The 16,216-nt window shown below is 39.0% G+C and overlaps 1 protein-coding gene across 1 annotated transcript in view; it reads left to right on the plus strand.

The window, feature by feature from the left end:
- The window catches only part of PCDH15 (protocadherin related 15), a 1,310,198-nt gene that overhangs the window by 941,914 nt on the left and 352,068 nt on the right, over positions 1–16,216 (plus strand). Inside the window, exon 11 of the mRNA XM_074958998.1 lies at positions 11,336–11,444. Within this exon, the coding sequence (XP_074815099.1) occupies positions 11,336–11,444 (109 nt within the window). The remainder of the gene's footprint in view (positions 1–11,335; positions 11,445–16,216) is intronic.

Consider the following 16,216-nt stretch of genomic DNA (forward strand, 5'->3'; position numbering starts at 1 on the left):
AAACACTTCTCTCTGATGCCTCCAACAATGTTTCTTTTTGAATATATAATTGATCTGCTGGGGAGGAGATTGCAACCTGCAGCCTCCCCAGTTATTTGGGGTCCTAGCTGCCTCTGAATTTTGGTTTAATTAAAAAGATAAAAAACATAGTCGGGAAAGTGTGTTGGATAATCCATATTGTATTTTCCTTCTGTCTTTCTCCTTATACATTCACCCCTTGCTATTTTATTTCTGAGGTGATTGAGGTATGGCCCTTCCTTCTGTGTATGTCAGGATTTCCAGCTTTGGGCTGGGCCTAAATCATTATTTGCCAACTTCATAAAATTTAAAAGACCTAAATAACAAAACTAAAGTAAACCATATTTTCATCAAACACTGTGATGAACGTTCTCGGACAACAGACCTCTATGAAACTTTGCTGGGCTTGGTTTGTGATAGCATTAGTGAATCAAACGCCACAGTTCATTTTGCAGCTGTTGGAAGTGAACCAACCCCTGCTGGTTTGCTTGTATGTTTCAGATTTAGAAGCTGTAACTTCTAAAGCGAACATGGCCCCTTCCTTCCCAGCAAGATGCTCTCTTCCTATCTATCCAGCCCCTTGACCCTAGAAACCTTTCCAAACCTAAAGATAAAATGGAGATTCCTGAGGGGATTGTTGGGAAAAGACAAAGTATTGATGAAGTAAACAACTTAGTTAGCTGGAGAGGATGTTTATGTAGGGGTCATGGTTAATACTGCGTGAATATTCTTCTATTATGTTTATAGAACATATTAGACCTCAATCTTAGGCCATGTTTGAGTGTGTTTGAGGGCTGTAGCAAATATTTTGCACACCTCTAACCCATGGTAATCAGATAATGTGGTGAGGAGTACAGTATAAGGGCACAGATAGACTCAACAGGCACTGTGTAGTTTCTTATGTACCTATCTTCAGATGTCATGAGCCTCCGCTTCTGTGTTTTCCGTCCCAGATTAATCTTTCTTTGGGGTTTTATGGACTGAATACAGAACGCCCAATTATTCTGTAAATTTTCACTTTTCAGTCTCTGGCATGCAGAATTCCCAATAGTCACAAAAGGAGAAAGAAAAAGGTTATTAGGTAGGGGAAGAGAGTAGAAAGAGTGTGAAATAATAGTTCATACCTTTCAGGGGAAATGCGTGTTGTTAATTTTTCTTTTTCTGTTAGCAAATGCAGTTTGGTTTATAGAAACAAACACAAAACAGGCTGTGCAGTTTAAAAAGCCTTTGGGAACTTGGAGCTTTCTTAGTCTGATACGAGATGAGAATGTGTGATTTCCACTAACAATGCCTTGTTCTCTTCCTTTCATTCAATATAACTTGTATGTGATACAGACAGTCTAGCAGACTTTAAATAGCCATTAAATCACTGGACAGTGCTACTGTCAGATACTGGTGGATAAGTTTTTGTTGTTTGATTTTTTAAAAACATAATTATCAAGTAGCAAATAGGCAATGCATAGAGTGATAGATTCTGAGATAAGTTAGGATTCTGAATTTACATACGGGAGGCTTGGGAGATTTTAAAGTCATATAATGGCTGCTATTAACATATTTCCTACTTTGGTAATGCATAAAATTACTGTATTCTGGGGAAATGACTGGAGTAAGATTATATATGTACACAGCACAATTATCCTTTCATTTACCGCATAATTGTTTCATTCCATTGACTTTAGATCATGTACCCCTGATATACACTGCTGGAAGTAAGGATATGGCTACACTAGAGCTGGGCAAATAACTAATTTTTCAGTTGGTGGAAGTTCTGAAAAATAGGAAGGGGAAATCAGTTCATCTTGAACTTAATCTGAAATTGGAAATTTTAACGCATAAAAAAAAGGAGGAATCAAACCTGAGTCTCACACGTTCTAGGGAAGTGCCCTAATCACTTGGCTAAAGGCTATGAAGGCATGAAAAGTGGCAGCAACATCACCCTTCCTCGTCCTCCTTTCTGTTTTGTGAATGGCTGAAATTATTTATGTTAAATTTGCAGATAGCTTCAGGTCAGTCAAAACTGCATTTTTCATCAAATAAACCAGAAAAAGCTGTGGCTGGTTTAGCCTACCCCAGCTCACTTGAATCCAATTAGTGCAGGTAACAACAGCAGTGAAAACAGCTCAGTGTGGGCTTCAGAGCAGGCTAATGAGGCGATAATGGACCAAGTGTCCATGCTATGTTTACACTACCCATGCTGATGCCTCGCTTGGGTAGGCTAGCCTGTGCATAGCTTTTACTGTGTAGACATGACCTAAGAGGAGAATCAGGTCCAAAATTGGCATGTGAAGGAAGGAGCTCGTTTCTGGTATGAAGCTACTTAAGATTGGACAGAGCAGTTTTTATCTTGCTTCTCCATGGCTAGTTATTCTCAGCAGAAATCACAGTTTTATCAGCTGGGGTTTTTTTTCCTGACTATTCTCAAAACAGACACACTGACACTGAGGGAGTCTTTTCCTAGAGATTTAAGCTCAAAGTCACTGTTTCTAATATCTTATGAAGTTCCATGAAGGACTGCTACCAACGAAAGAGAAAAAAAATGCAAAAATTCCTAAGGTTTGAAGGCAACTTCAGATGTGGAACATGAGATAGGATATACTTAGCATCTTTTGATGAGACTAACCAGTAAGGGGGAGTTTAGAGCTGAAAATATTGTCCATTTAAATAAGTAAGCATAAGCATATTTTCCACTCCATGCCTCTGATGAATTGGGTTTTAGCCCATGGAAGCTTATGTCCAAATAAATTTGTTAGTATCTAAGGTGCCACAAGGAGTCCTCTTTGTTTTTGCATAAACTAAGTGTAAATCATGATGACTACAATAATAATAAAGGACAAGTAACTCAGTATTACTTTCAGTTTTTAATTAAATAAGCTTTACTTTTTAAATTAGGGATTTTTAATAGATTATCATATTTTAAATAATAAATGTATAGACTCTAAGGCCAGAAGGGACAATTGTGATTATCTACTGACCTCCCATATAACACAGGCCATAGAACTTGCCCAAAATAATTCCTGGAGCATATCTTTTATAAAAACATCCAATCTAGATTTTAAAAATGGTCAGGGATGGAGAATCTACCATGACACTTGGTAAATTGCTTCAATGGTTAATTCCTCTTACCATTAAAAATGTATGCCTTAATTCCAGTTTGTCTTTATTACGACAAATCTAGTCTCCAGGTGCATGTTCAAAGTGTTTAAGTACAAAGTTTTTTAAAAAACTGACACACGTGACACCTATACACACTCCAATTATAAAAATAATTTTACCTTTTATTATGGAATTTTTAATTATGTTCAACAATGCAAAATTTGCTGACTGTGAGTTTCACACGTGCAGTCCTTTTCAAATGTTGAATATTGTATTCAATTAGGGTTGTGTCAATCAAAAAGTAAATACTGCTTTAAGTTTGAAAAAAATTAGGTTAACCTTTGCCATTCATTATTATTTTCAGGCATATATACTTTTCAGCTTCTCATCCAAGCCAGAATATAGAATGAATATATTCTATATTCATTCTATATTCTGATATATATTGTTAGGATATAGATATTCAGGCCTGTCTGTAAAGGCCTATACTCTAAGAATTTAGGTGTATTCTTATCACTTAGCTAGTTATAGAGGTTGTCATAAATATAAAGGGAAGGGTAAACACCTTTTAAAATCCTCTCGTGGCCAGAGGAAAAACCCTTTCACCTGTAAAGGGTTAAGAAGCTAACATAACCTTGCTGGCACCTGACCAAAATGACCAATGAGGAGACAAGATACTTTCAAAAGCTGGGGGGAGGGAGGAACAAAGCCTCTCTCTCTGTCTGTGTGATGCTTTTGCCAGGGACAGAACAGGAATGGAGTCTTAGAACTTAGTAAATAATCTAGCTAGATATGCGTTAGATTCTGTTTTCTTTAAATGGCTGAGAAAGTAAGCTGTCCTGAATGGAATGTAGATTCCTGTTTTTGTGTCTTTTTGTAACTTAAGGTTTTGCCTAGAGGGATTCTCTATGTTTTGAATCTAATTACCCTGTAAGGTATTTACCATCCTGATTTTACAGAGGTGATTTTTTTAACTTTTTCTTCTATTAAAATTCTTCTTTTAAGAATCTGATTCTTTCATTGTTCCTAAGATCCAAGGGTTTGGGTCTGTGGTCAAATTGGTGACGATTTTTATCAAACCTTCCCCAGGAAAGGGGGTGTAGGGTTTGGGAGGATTTGGGGGGGAAAGACATTTCCAAACGGGCTCTTTCCCAGTTACATATCTCTTAGACGTTTGGTGGTGGCAGCAATAAAGTACAAGGGCAAAAGGTAAAATAGTTTGTACCTTGGGGAAATTTTAACCTAAGCTGGTAAAAATAAGCTTAGCAGGTTTTCATGCAGGTCCCCGCATCTGTACCCTAGAGTTCAGAGTGGGGAAGGAACCTTGACAGGTATAAAAGAAAGAATCAAAATTGCTGTCTGCCGGTGTAAGGTCCTTCTCTTATTGTGACAGTCTGAGGCCCTGTGCTTAGGCTAAGATCTTTTGGCTAAGCAGCAGAGGCAGCCATAAGCTGGGAAGCGACCGGTCACATCCTCACATTCCAAACTAGTCACACTGAAATAAGGTGCTATTGGGCTGTTAGGAATACAATCCTGTCCTGGTAATGCCTATCGCCTCCAGAGAAAGGGAAGTGCCTAGAAAATGTAAAAGGAATCTTAGTTTGATAGCATCCTGTCTGGCAAGAACTCACTTATCAATAGCTGGGATGTGAAATCCTCACTTCTGTATTGTTTTGTCATTATAGTTCCCACTTTGCTATTGTTTATTTGCATGGTCTCTGTCTGGTTCTGTGATTGTTTCTGTCTGCTGTATAATTAATTTTGCTGGGTGTAAACTAATTAACATGGTGGGATATAATCGGGTAAATAATCATGTTACAATATGTTAGAATTGGTTAGTTAAATTTCAGGAAAATGATTGGTTAAGGTATAGCTAAGCAGAACTCAAGTTTTACTATACAGTCTGCAGTCAATCAGGAAGTGAGTGGGTGTGCGGGGGGGGAAATGGGAACAGGGTATGGGGGTGGGGAAATTGGAATCATGTTTAGCTAAGGGCAGAAATGGGAACAGGGACACAGGTAAGGCTCTGTGGTGTCAGAGCTGGGAAGGGGGACACTAAGGAAGGAAACTGGAATCCTGCTTGCTGGAAGTTCACCCCAATAAACATTGAATTGTTTGCACCTTTGGACTTCGGTATTGTTGCTCTCTGTTCATGCGAGATGGACCAGGGAAGTAAGTGGGTGAAGGAATAAGCCCCCTAACATATATAATATATATATTTATTCTATATTCTGGCTTGGATGAGAAGCTGAAATGCTAAAATGTCTTCTGCTGCCAATTTATCCTGTCTTCCCTTCCTCATCTGCCTGCCTTCTAAACCACGCCTGTATCCTTCACCTTCTTTCTCTTGTCCAGGGATTGCTAAAGAACACTGCACCTGCAATAGGGGAATCCCCAGTGGACATGTTTGGACAGTCTGACCTTACAGTGCAGGAGAAGCACAAAGGGGACAGCAATGGGCCAGGATCTGGCCCATTGTGTGGGAGGCTTTTCTTCTAGTATTTACAGCTGATCTGAAAACACGAACTAGCAAAAATCTTGCAGAAATAACTATCTGAAACCTATTTTTGTTTTATTTCCAACCCGATTATGTAGACTTGAGGGATTAGCTTAGGTTTGAATAAGTATTTTTATGTGTGTTTGATTAACTAGAACTCTTAACCTTGTGAGTTTAAACTACCACTATAGCTACATGTTAAGTCATATTAAGCTACATGTGAAGTCATATTGCCCCAGAGAGAGTTTATGAAGGGTTCTGTACCTATTTGATTCACAGTCCCTTCCAGATTCTCTTATGCACACAGGGAAGTATGGAAGCCTTCTCTAAGGGTGAGCTCAGCCTACTCTTTCCTTCCTCACCGCTTTGGGATGATGTGAGCCCTTATGGGTTCAGGGATGGATTAGTCTCTGTGCTTCTTCTTCCTGCTTGCTCTGTCTTTTGTTTCACATCCTCTTTATTTTTTCATATAACAGCCCTGAAAGAAACTTATTCTCTGTAAACAAGTAGCCATAGATTGCACATTTGGATTGTATAGTATAGCTTTTAATAAAACACTGTCTCTGCCAGCCAGACTGCATGCATAATAAACAGAGGACGTAAAGCTAATGTCCATCATTTTGTGACTTGTTAACTCTCCTCTTCATTCACAATAAGAATTTTAAGGAAACCCACATTTCACTTAAATCTTACATAGTACATCAGAGCTTGAAAGAAGTCAGCCAGCTTTCATTTTTTTTAGGATACATACCCTTTATTGTTTAGAAAATTAAGTGTAATTGTTTTGACACGGATAAACAACTTATCCTTTATTGTGTGTGCTTGTTTTCTTTAAGGCTGTGTATTTAATGAGTTTGTATGAAAATTCTGTATATTGGCAAACAGCACAGGAAAAGATTCCCCATGTCCGTCCTTGTAGTTAGCAAACAATTAGGACTTCCCTTGAAAGGATGACCTTTTTGGATGACTACCTCTGAAGAGTAATTGATTAAAAGGGTTTCTTTATGTGAAAGCAATGTATTTTTTTAAGAACTGAATTTCAACAACAAAAACACGAAAAACTTCAAATAGTTTATTCAGGCTGTGACCCCGAATGTTTCAGAAGTTGTTTAAGGTTTGGCAGGATCTTGTAAAACTTTCTTGGAATTCTAGATTATTTGTAGCATGATGCTTTGGGGTTATATAAATAATTAGAGCAAAGAACAGATGCTGCATAAAAGAAGAAAATTAGAGATTATGTAAATGCAGGCCAAGGATTTCTATTAAAATAATGTTAACTATCTAAAATAAGATGTCATTCTAACCATCACAAACGTAGTATGCATAGGTAATGCACCATGAGAGCTCAGCACTAACTTACCTAACCTGTATGAGGAAGTCTTTATGCACTGAAGACCTTATGTGTATACAATATGGGAAAAAATCTAAAAGACTATTTAAAAATAGTTTCATTCTCTCCAACGGCAACAGCAATGTTAAAATCAGGATCATATTTGGTTAAAAAAGTCCCTTATATTCTGCGTATTGCCCTCAGGGTTTTGACTTTGTGCATCATACCAGAATTTCAGAACATATTCACTTCCCTCCCAACCACCCCAGTATTGTTGCCCTAAAATCAACAAGTGTATATTCATACATACAAAAAGCTACATTAAAATAGCATCAAGGTTCAGAAGTCATGCACTCAGAAATTAGGAATTGCCAGAATTAAGGTTGCTTAATAACCTTTGAGTGTGTGCATTATTGTATAGTCTTTAGTTACATGATCACATTTTTTTTACCCAGGACTGCCTCATTGAGTTCACAGGATGAGTCTGGGATGTGTAGTTAATGTGGCTGTTGTCTATAGGATCCCCTGCCTCATTTGTTGCAGAAGATGGAAGATGTATAATGAATGAGGCAGGGGATTGCAGGAGAAGAATGGTCTTGTGGTTTAGGTAGTTGAGTGGTGTCCTGGAGAATTGGCTTCTATCCCTACTCGATCCAGAAGTTAGTGTGTATGGTTCTTTAACTTGTCTTATGCTGGATGTTCAACTAGATGATCCTAATGGTCCCTTTTGGCCTTAAAATCTATGAATCTCAAAAACAATGGGAAGATTTATTTAACATTACATTGTTTTCCCTACCCTTGTTCTCAGAATTGACCAGATTATTTTTTGCTGATTGATTTTTTCCAAAAAATTCAGCCTGAGTGCCCAGGCATAGAAAATTTCACACTGCATGGTTAAAATTTGGCAAAGTCCGAGGCAACTGAAAACAGTGTCTTATAATGGAAACTGTCAGGCAACCTTAACTATATTACTGAACTATGTATAATGATATCTTAAGCGGTTATAGAGCCTTCATCTTGATGAATTACAAAGTGCTTTATTATGATCTTATTTATACAGGCAGAGTGGTCCTTACCATCTTTTTGAGACTAAGAGACAGCTATAGAACCTGTCAATTTAATGTCAGAGCAACCAGTAAGTAATTTATAATGACAGTAAATAGAATAAGAGGGAACCATATGCAACTTAACTGTTATGTGTCACAGTCTTAAAACCATCTTTGTACAGTATTCCCAGTTCTTTTCTACAGCTGGAATGCTATGCTCAACAAAGATACACAGCAGATTAACACAGGAAATTAAGAATATTGTATTCAGTTGAAATTCAGTGGGAATTTAGGTTGGAGAAAAGTTAGTGCACGTACAGTCCCGTATGTCACCGAAACATATCCATTCCGGTTTTCTTTGCTTCCCATGGGAATAATGACTTCTGATTTTTAATTGAAACAAGCTAACAGCATAACTTAGGGCTTGATCCTGCAAACACTTAAGCAAATGATTAGTTCCATTGAAATCAATGGGATTGCTCACGTCCTTATTCATGACTGAGTTACATCAGCCTTAAGAGGTCCATCTCTAGCCAAGATGTGAATTCTGTTTTCCCAGAAAAGTTAGCTACATGCCCCTCTCTTTCACTGCCCCCCACCATATCTGCTGTTGCTATTGCTGTCAAATGGCCTGAAAAAGAGTGTCAGGTGAGGATGAGGGGGAGTTAGTCATAATCTGGGATCAGTGTAGTTGTAGCTGTGTTGGTCCCAGGTTATTAGAGAGACAAGGTGGGTGAAGAAATATCTTTTATTGGACCAACTTCTGTTGGTGAGAGAGACAAGCTTTTGCCGCATAGACCTGCTCTTCAAGTCTGGGAAAGAAATTCCAAGCATTACAGCAAAATGCAACCGCTAGCAGCAAATATCTGATCTGCAAATGCTAGCAGCAGATATCTCTAATGGCTGGTGATCGAACAGTAGATGGGGGGGCTCTGAGTTACTACAGAAAATTCTTTCCCGGATGTCTGGATGGTAGGTCTTTCCCACATGCTCAGGGTATAACTGATCACCATATTTGGGGTTGGGAAGGAATTTTCCTCTGTATCAGATTGGCAGAGACTCTTGATTTTTTTTTTTTTGCCTTCCTCTGCATCATGGGGTATGGGTCACTTGCTGGTTTAAACCAGTGCAAATGGTGGATTATCTGTAACTTGAAGTCTTTAAGCCATGATTTGAGGACTTCAGTAACTCAGCCAGAGGTTAAGGGTCTGTTACAGGAGTGAGTCAGTGAAGTTCTGTGGCCTGCAGCTTGGAGGTCAGACGCTAGATGATCACAATGGTCCCTTCTGATCTTAAAGTCTATGAGTGTATGCAAGGTGGAAAAGATTGTTTAGCATAAGTAGTTAGCACATATTGTAAGGGACCATTCAAGATAGAGTGGCCTGTTAACGTCTCTGGAGGCAAAGGACAAAAATATGGGGGTAGTGGGCTATAGGTTGTTGTAACAAGCTGTAAATCCAGTGTCTCTGTTCAGTCCATGGTTTTTGGTGCCTAGGAGAGTAGTGAATTCAAGATCCCAGGCTCATCTTTTGAAAGTGTTGTGCAGGATTTCCTTTGAGGATGAGGACTGAGAAGTCAGATACAGAGTGATCACGTTGTGAAAAGTGTTCTCCCACAGGTGATGTGGTGTTTTTGTCTTTTATCATTTTCCTGTGTGAGTTCATTTGAGAGCATAGTGATTGTCTAGTTTCACCCACATAGTTGTTATTGAGGCATTTAATGCACTGGATGAGGTACACCACATGTGATTGGCATGTGTAGGGTCCCTGGATCTTAAAAAATATGTAGTAGGGGGTGTTGAACATTGTTGCAGCGGAGATATGTCTGCACGTTTTGTATCTGTTGTTTTTGCAGGGTCTGGTGCCACTTTAAGTTGGTGTGCTGGTCTGTGGGGAGCTTGCTTCTGATGATGTGCTTGGAAGGGTTGGGGGGTTATTTGAACGGCAGAAATGGTGATTAAGGAAAGATTTCTTTCAGGATGGGGTCATTGAATATGGCTTGTAGTTGTTTGATGATACCTTTTATGGGTTCCAGTGTGAGTGGTAGGTAATAATTATGGGTGTGCGGTCAGAGGGGGTTTTATTTCTGTATTGAGGAAGGTTCTGTTGGGATGTTTGGATGGCCCATTACATGATGTGATCTACTTCTCTGGTGAATGTCCTTGTTTGGTAAAGGTGGTTTAAAATGTGTTAAGGTGTATATCCTTTCTCCTTGGAACGCATTCTGTGCTATCTGAGTGCCTTGCTGTAGATAAGATTTCTTGGTGTGTTTGGGGTGCATGGGATCTATGAATGTAGCTGTAGTGATCCATGGGTTTCTTGTATGTGGTTTTCTGTAGAGCTCTATTGTTGAAGCTGATTGCGGTGTCCAGGAAGTTGAGAGAAGTAGCTTGCATGATGGAACAGGTGCTTAAAGTGGTTCCTCAATGACCCACCTAGATTTTTACTTGTATTATGGTTTTTGCCATTTTAAGCACTGAGGTCTTTAGCTAATCTTGAGAATAATTCTCTGGTATAACTAAATATTACTGTTCACGTTTTACAGATGAGGAAAGAGAGTCAAAGAAGGTTGAATAACTTGTTGTTGTCAGACCCAGGAATGGAACTCAGGAGTGCCTGCATTCCACTCCTGTGGTCAGTTCGCTAGGCCACTGTGTGACTGGATAATATAAACAACTTTATTACAATGGAATATCTATCAGAAATATTACAAATGGACCCATCATGGTACCTAAGAATTGATTTTTAATTTTGTTTGGGGCACATGTATTATTCGTATTGTTGGCATTTGAATTCATAATGATTCATAAAATGATTGCCTGCCTATTTTGAAGTATTAATGTATTCCGAAAATACATTGATAAAATAGAAAATAAATAAACAGCAATAATTTAGAAGCTAATTAATATCTGACATGATATTGATGAAGGTATTCTTTTTGACTTTGGTCCTGCAAACACTTACACATGTGCTTAACTTGATTACTGTGGGTAATCCCACAACAGTGGGACCACTCCCAGTAGTAAAGTTAGGTACATATTTGCAGGACTGGGGTCTTTATCAGGATATATTATTTTTAGGATAATATGTTTCTTTAAAGAAAAACACAATAGAGACATATGTTCTATGTTCCAAATTTTTCCCCCTTGAAGTTTTAGTTTTGCATAGTTAATTTTACATTTTACAAAAGATGTGTCCTTATTATTGCATTATATATTTACATGCACACACGTTATTTCTTTGGCATTCAAGTAAATGTCCACTGTAGCAAAATGTTTTTTTTACTAAATCTGAAGAACTGCAAACAGCCTTTGTAATTTATCAGCTCTAATTTCCCTAATTTTCATTTCAGACACGAGTGAACCCCATCAATGTCACTCCACCAATAGAAGCTATAGATCAGGACAAAAACATCCAGCCTCCTTCTGATCGACCACGCATCCTCTATTCCATCCTACTTGGTTGGTATCTGCTAATCTCGCTATCATTCATAGTCCATCACTGTATTAGGATCAGGCAGAGAAAGACTAAGTGGGAAAGCTGAAACATAATACAAGATTCATGTTGTAGTTGGTAGGGTTCGATATCATTGCTTTACTCAGCAACATTTTTATTGCAGTTTTGGTATTTTATTCCATTTTGAGTTATTAACTATATTGTTATTTATTTAGATTAGATTCAGAATCTTCTGCTTCATCCAGTGAAAATAAGAATGCAGTCAAGGAAAGAAAATATGGAAGATGCTTATCCACACTCTCAGTTGGACTGTGTTCCAATTCTGCTGAGAAATAGCTAGGGAAGATAATAATAATCATCCTTGGCTCTTATTCACAGGCACAAACACAAACTAAGCCTTTGTCTACATTGCAAATGCTTTGCTGGTACAGATATACTGACAGAGTCCCTTATTGTTGATGTAGCTTATTCCAACAGGAGTTTTGTCAGCATAATAACACTGCCTCCTTGAATGACATTAGGTAGGCCCACAAAAGCACTTTGATTTCTGCATAACTGTGTCCACACTGGGGAATAGGTGCTGGAACTAGGGCTGCAGGGGGTGCTGCCGCACCTCCTGGCTGGAAGTGGTTTCCATCATATACAAGGGTTACGGTTTGGTTCAATGGCTCTCAGCACCTCCACTATACAAATTGTTCCAGCACTCCTGCACTGGGGGTTTTGCCAGCATAACTGTATCAGATAGGGGGAATGGTTGACAAAACTTTGTAGTGTAGTGTAATAATTGTCAGGGGATGGCAACTAGGGTGAGTTTCCTTCTAAAAGCCAAATTTGAACTTTTCTGCCCAGGGAAATTTGGTGCCGTCTTGGTGTCATCCACCTACTCTTTATTTTCTTGTGTTTAAGGTTGTAACCTGCCCCTTCTCCTCCCTTGCATCAGATTGTCTTCATTGTCCATGGTCTCTTTTGGCCCTGGATGAATACAGTTCAAGAAGGGGTTCATGGAGACCTCCCCCTTTCTTTATTGTGGGGGACTTACACCGTATCATTTAACACTCTCCCTCTCAGACAGATAGGAACAAGTTTCCGCAATTCTTCTATGAGCTGATAGGAAAAAGACCTAAAACACTGATTGACCATCACCCAGCCAAACCTCTGCTCCCCACATCATACAAAGTCCAAGGACATACTCCCCTCTGTGATATTCCTCTGATCCACCATCCTGGGAACTGAGAGATTATAGGGTTCACAGAAACATACGTGTCCCATGCAAGTTGCTTTTATAACCATCAGGTGACTGGGTTTCTTTTGGGGAAGAGAGAAGGGTGGGGGTGGTGCAGTTTTAAAATTCAAACTTATAATGGGAAGATACTTACCACTGGAACATAATAAAGCACACACAAGTAGACCCTACTTTGAGTCTCTAGGGAGAAAAAAATAAAACAGGTTTCAGAGTAACAGCCGTGTTAGTCTGTATTCGTAAAAAGAAAAGGAGTACTTGTGGCACCTTAGAGACTAACCAGTTTATTTGAGCATGAGCTTTCGTGAGCTACAGCTCACTTCATCGGATGCATATGCATCCGATGAAGTGAGCTGTAGCTCACGAAAGCTCATGCTCAAATAAACTGGTTAGTCTCTAAGGTGCCACAAGTACTCCTTTTCTTTTTTCTTTTTAAAAATAAAACAGTAATTTTAGTACTAGTCTTTATTTCTGTTTTTGTCTTCAAAAAGGAACCTTCTGAGGTCTTAAATATGCCTATTCTTCTGCTGGTATGCACTACTTTATAGCTTTAAAACTCTACTACTGGGCATTTTAAATAACTTCAAAAGAAGTATAATGACATACACTGGTGAATTTGAGAGCCTTCATCTGGAAAGGAGTGGAAGTGTATTATTCAGTGAATTTAGTAAAATATATGAGAATGCAGGCTGATATGCTAAGTTTTTGGAGCAGTATTTCAAACATACAATTGAAATGAATTATCTGTTGGTCCTTCCTTTCAGCTGTTTCTCATCACATGGGATTTCCCCCATTGTAAACCAAAATGTACATCTCCCACACAGACATTGTAAGATTTCACTTGACTGTTATAAATTACTTAAACTAGAAGTGCTGAACCACAAAGTGAGAGAATATGCTATTTTTTACTAATTAGATAATAACTGAACATTTTATAAGTTTCTTACATTTTTGTGGCCTATTGAGTTACAGTTCTACATTTGCACCATAACAGGTTGAGTTACAATATGTAGTTAGGTTACCCTGGTCATTATCCAAGTTACTGTGTTCAAATAAAAATTCACCTAACTTTCCAGTTAGAACTAAAAGTTATTAGGAGATAATTTTTCTCTCAGAGAAGCATGTGATTCTTAAGTCCTCTTGCTTTAGGGTATGTTTTCACTGCAGATTTAACCTGGGCTCTTACTTGGATGTTGCTCCCAAATCTCCTCTCAGTCTCACACACAAGCTTTTGACCAGAATTTAAGGGTGCTTTCAGATCAAACTAGCTGACCCACCCTAGGGTAGAGGCTAAAGTCTACAGAACTAAACTCCACAGTATAGCACTATAATACTTGATTTCTGATTGCATAGCATCTGGTATCCTGACATTTGAAAACCTGACACTTGGAAACATTTTTCAAACATTAACTTTTACATTCATCGACTTTCAGGAATTGAACCATATTTCAGTAGAGATGACAGGTCTACATATACCCACTGACCCAAACTGTGCGTAGCTAAGGAATAATCTTACTCCTGCCTAATGCATTTTTTTCAATCTGGCCTATCTTTAAGAAGATAAATGAATAAATTATATGGTGAGCTGGTTTCCAGTATATCAGGGATGGCAAAACTGTAGCTTGTGAGCCACATGCAGCTCTTGTACTGTTAAAGTGCTGCTCACAGATCCTCCCATGTTCCCACTTTCTCCGCCTACCAGATTTGGAGGGGGGGGAGGGGGTTAGTTCGGGACCTCTGCCTTGCAGCAGGGTGGTGGGGTATGGGCTTCTGCCAAGCAAGAAGGGGGATTTCGGGGCTTCAGCCCCATGGGGCGCATCTACTGGGGCTCCAGCCCTTAGTCCGGGCAGGCACCTCCCGCTGGGCTGGGGCCCTGAGCCCCAGTAGGCACCTCGCATGGAGCTTAAGCTCCAAGCCCCATCAGGTGCTCCTCAGCTCTCAAACTTCTGAAGAATGTTGTATGTGGCTCAGAGGGTCAGTAAGTTTGGCCACCCTGTAATATACAGTATTGCACATTGGCAGCATCATAAATGATTACATAATTTAAACTATTATTGAAGAATTCTTAGTTTCTCTATATACCTAGAACTACCACATGACATACTAACTGCACATTCATACATGTCAATAAAGAAAACATTTTTGAAGTATTCATGTAGTATTTAAGAATTTCAAATAAAGCCTATGTAGGATTTTGATGAGGGTAGTCAGTCCTCTTAAGCCTAGTAGTGCCTAAGGGTCAGCAAACCTTGTCCCATGGTGTGGTCCCTTTAAGATTTTTGGGAGGTTTGATGTATGCAAGGACCTAGGAACTAGGAGACTGACGACTAGAGAGAAAGGGGTTCTAGGAATAAGCAGTGTTTTGGGGAGAAAATATTACTGTTTCTTTAACGGCCCAGGACCTGGAGCCTTGCAGAGTATGTGGGACAAGGCTCCCCTCTCTCCCAGCCAATTGGGATGAGCTTTGGGAATGGGACTACCATATATGCTTCCTTCTCCCTCATAGCAGATAAATACCAGCAGGAGGAGGTCGGACTGCTGAAGCCTCCCAAGTGTAAAGGTAAAGAGACTGACTGGGGGATAGGGGCCAGCAGGAGGAGAAGCTGGTTGAGTCCCTGGAGCTGACCTAATGTACAATCCAGCTCCATGAGAGCTGGAAGGCTCCTGGGTTAAAGTGAGGCAGAGTGACTGTTTAAAGTACAAGCTAAGTCCAGGAGGAGAGCTGGGGGAGAGGGAGCAGAAGGGCAGCAAACCAACAGGACATGAGGGGATGCTCAAGAGCAATGGCCCATAGTCAGGTTAAACACTACTTTCATGACCGTCAAAAAGGGCCAATAATTTACATGCATCATAAATGAAAATTAATATCTGTACAGTCTGTCTTCACCTAGAGAAACATATACATTATAATAAATCTCCACCAGTGGTGTATACAATCTGATTATCCTCACTTACACATCCTTTATACCAAGATAGCTCCCCTGTCTATACTACTGTTACTCCAGTATAAATGAGAGGAGAACCAAGATCATAGCTATTGCTTCCCCAATGATAATTTTATAAACATGTATTTTATAAGCATTTTATAAAATTGTAGACTCTTCTTTCAGTATTGCCAAACCCAAGCATTCTAATATGAATCAAGCCCTAAAAAAGTCATAACACTGGCTTTAAAATCATGATTTATTTATTTTTTAAATGAGGGTTTTTTTTCTCTCTTCTGGTTTCTGAGCCATTATGGTGCACTTGCTTCTTGATTTTAAGCTTTCCTCCCCAATCATGGGCTCTAGAAACCTGCTTTTTATTTATTTATTTATTTATTTATTTTTAAAGGAAGAGCTGAGATTTTCATGCAGTCTGTTCCTTCCATTTGATGGAGTTTTAAGAAAAGCACAACAAATATCACAATCCTTACAATAGAATCTCAAGATCTGGCAAAAGCTCTTCTTTCTCCTTCTCCATATAGATCGTTGCTCTCTAAGTCCTTCCTTGCTTCTTCCCGTTTAATTCCTCCAAAATTCACCCTCTCTTTACTGT

This window comes from Natator depressus, chromosome 7 (genome assembly GCF_965152275.1).
Source record: "Natator depressus isolate rNatDep1 chromosome 7, rNatDep2.hap1, whole genome shotgun sequence".
Classification (NCBI taxonomy): domain Eukaryota; kingdom Metazoa; phylum Chordata; order Testudines; family Cheloniidae; genus Natator; species Natator depressus.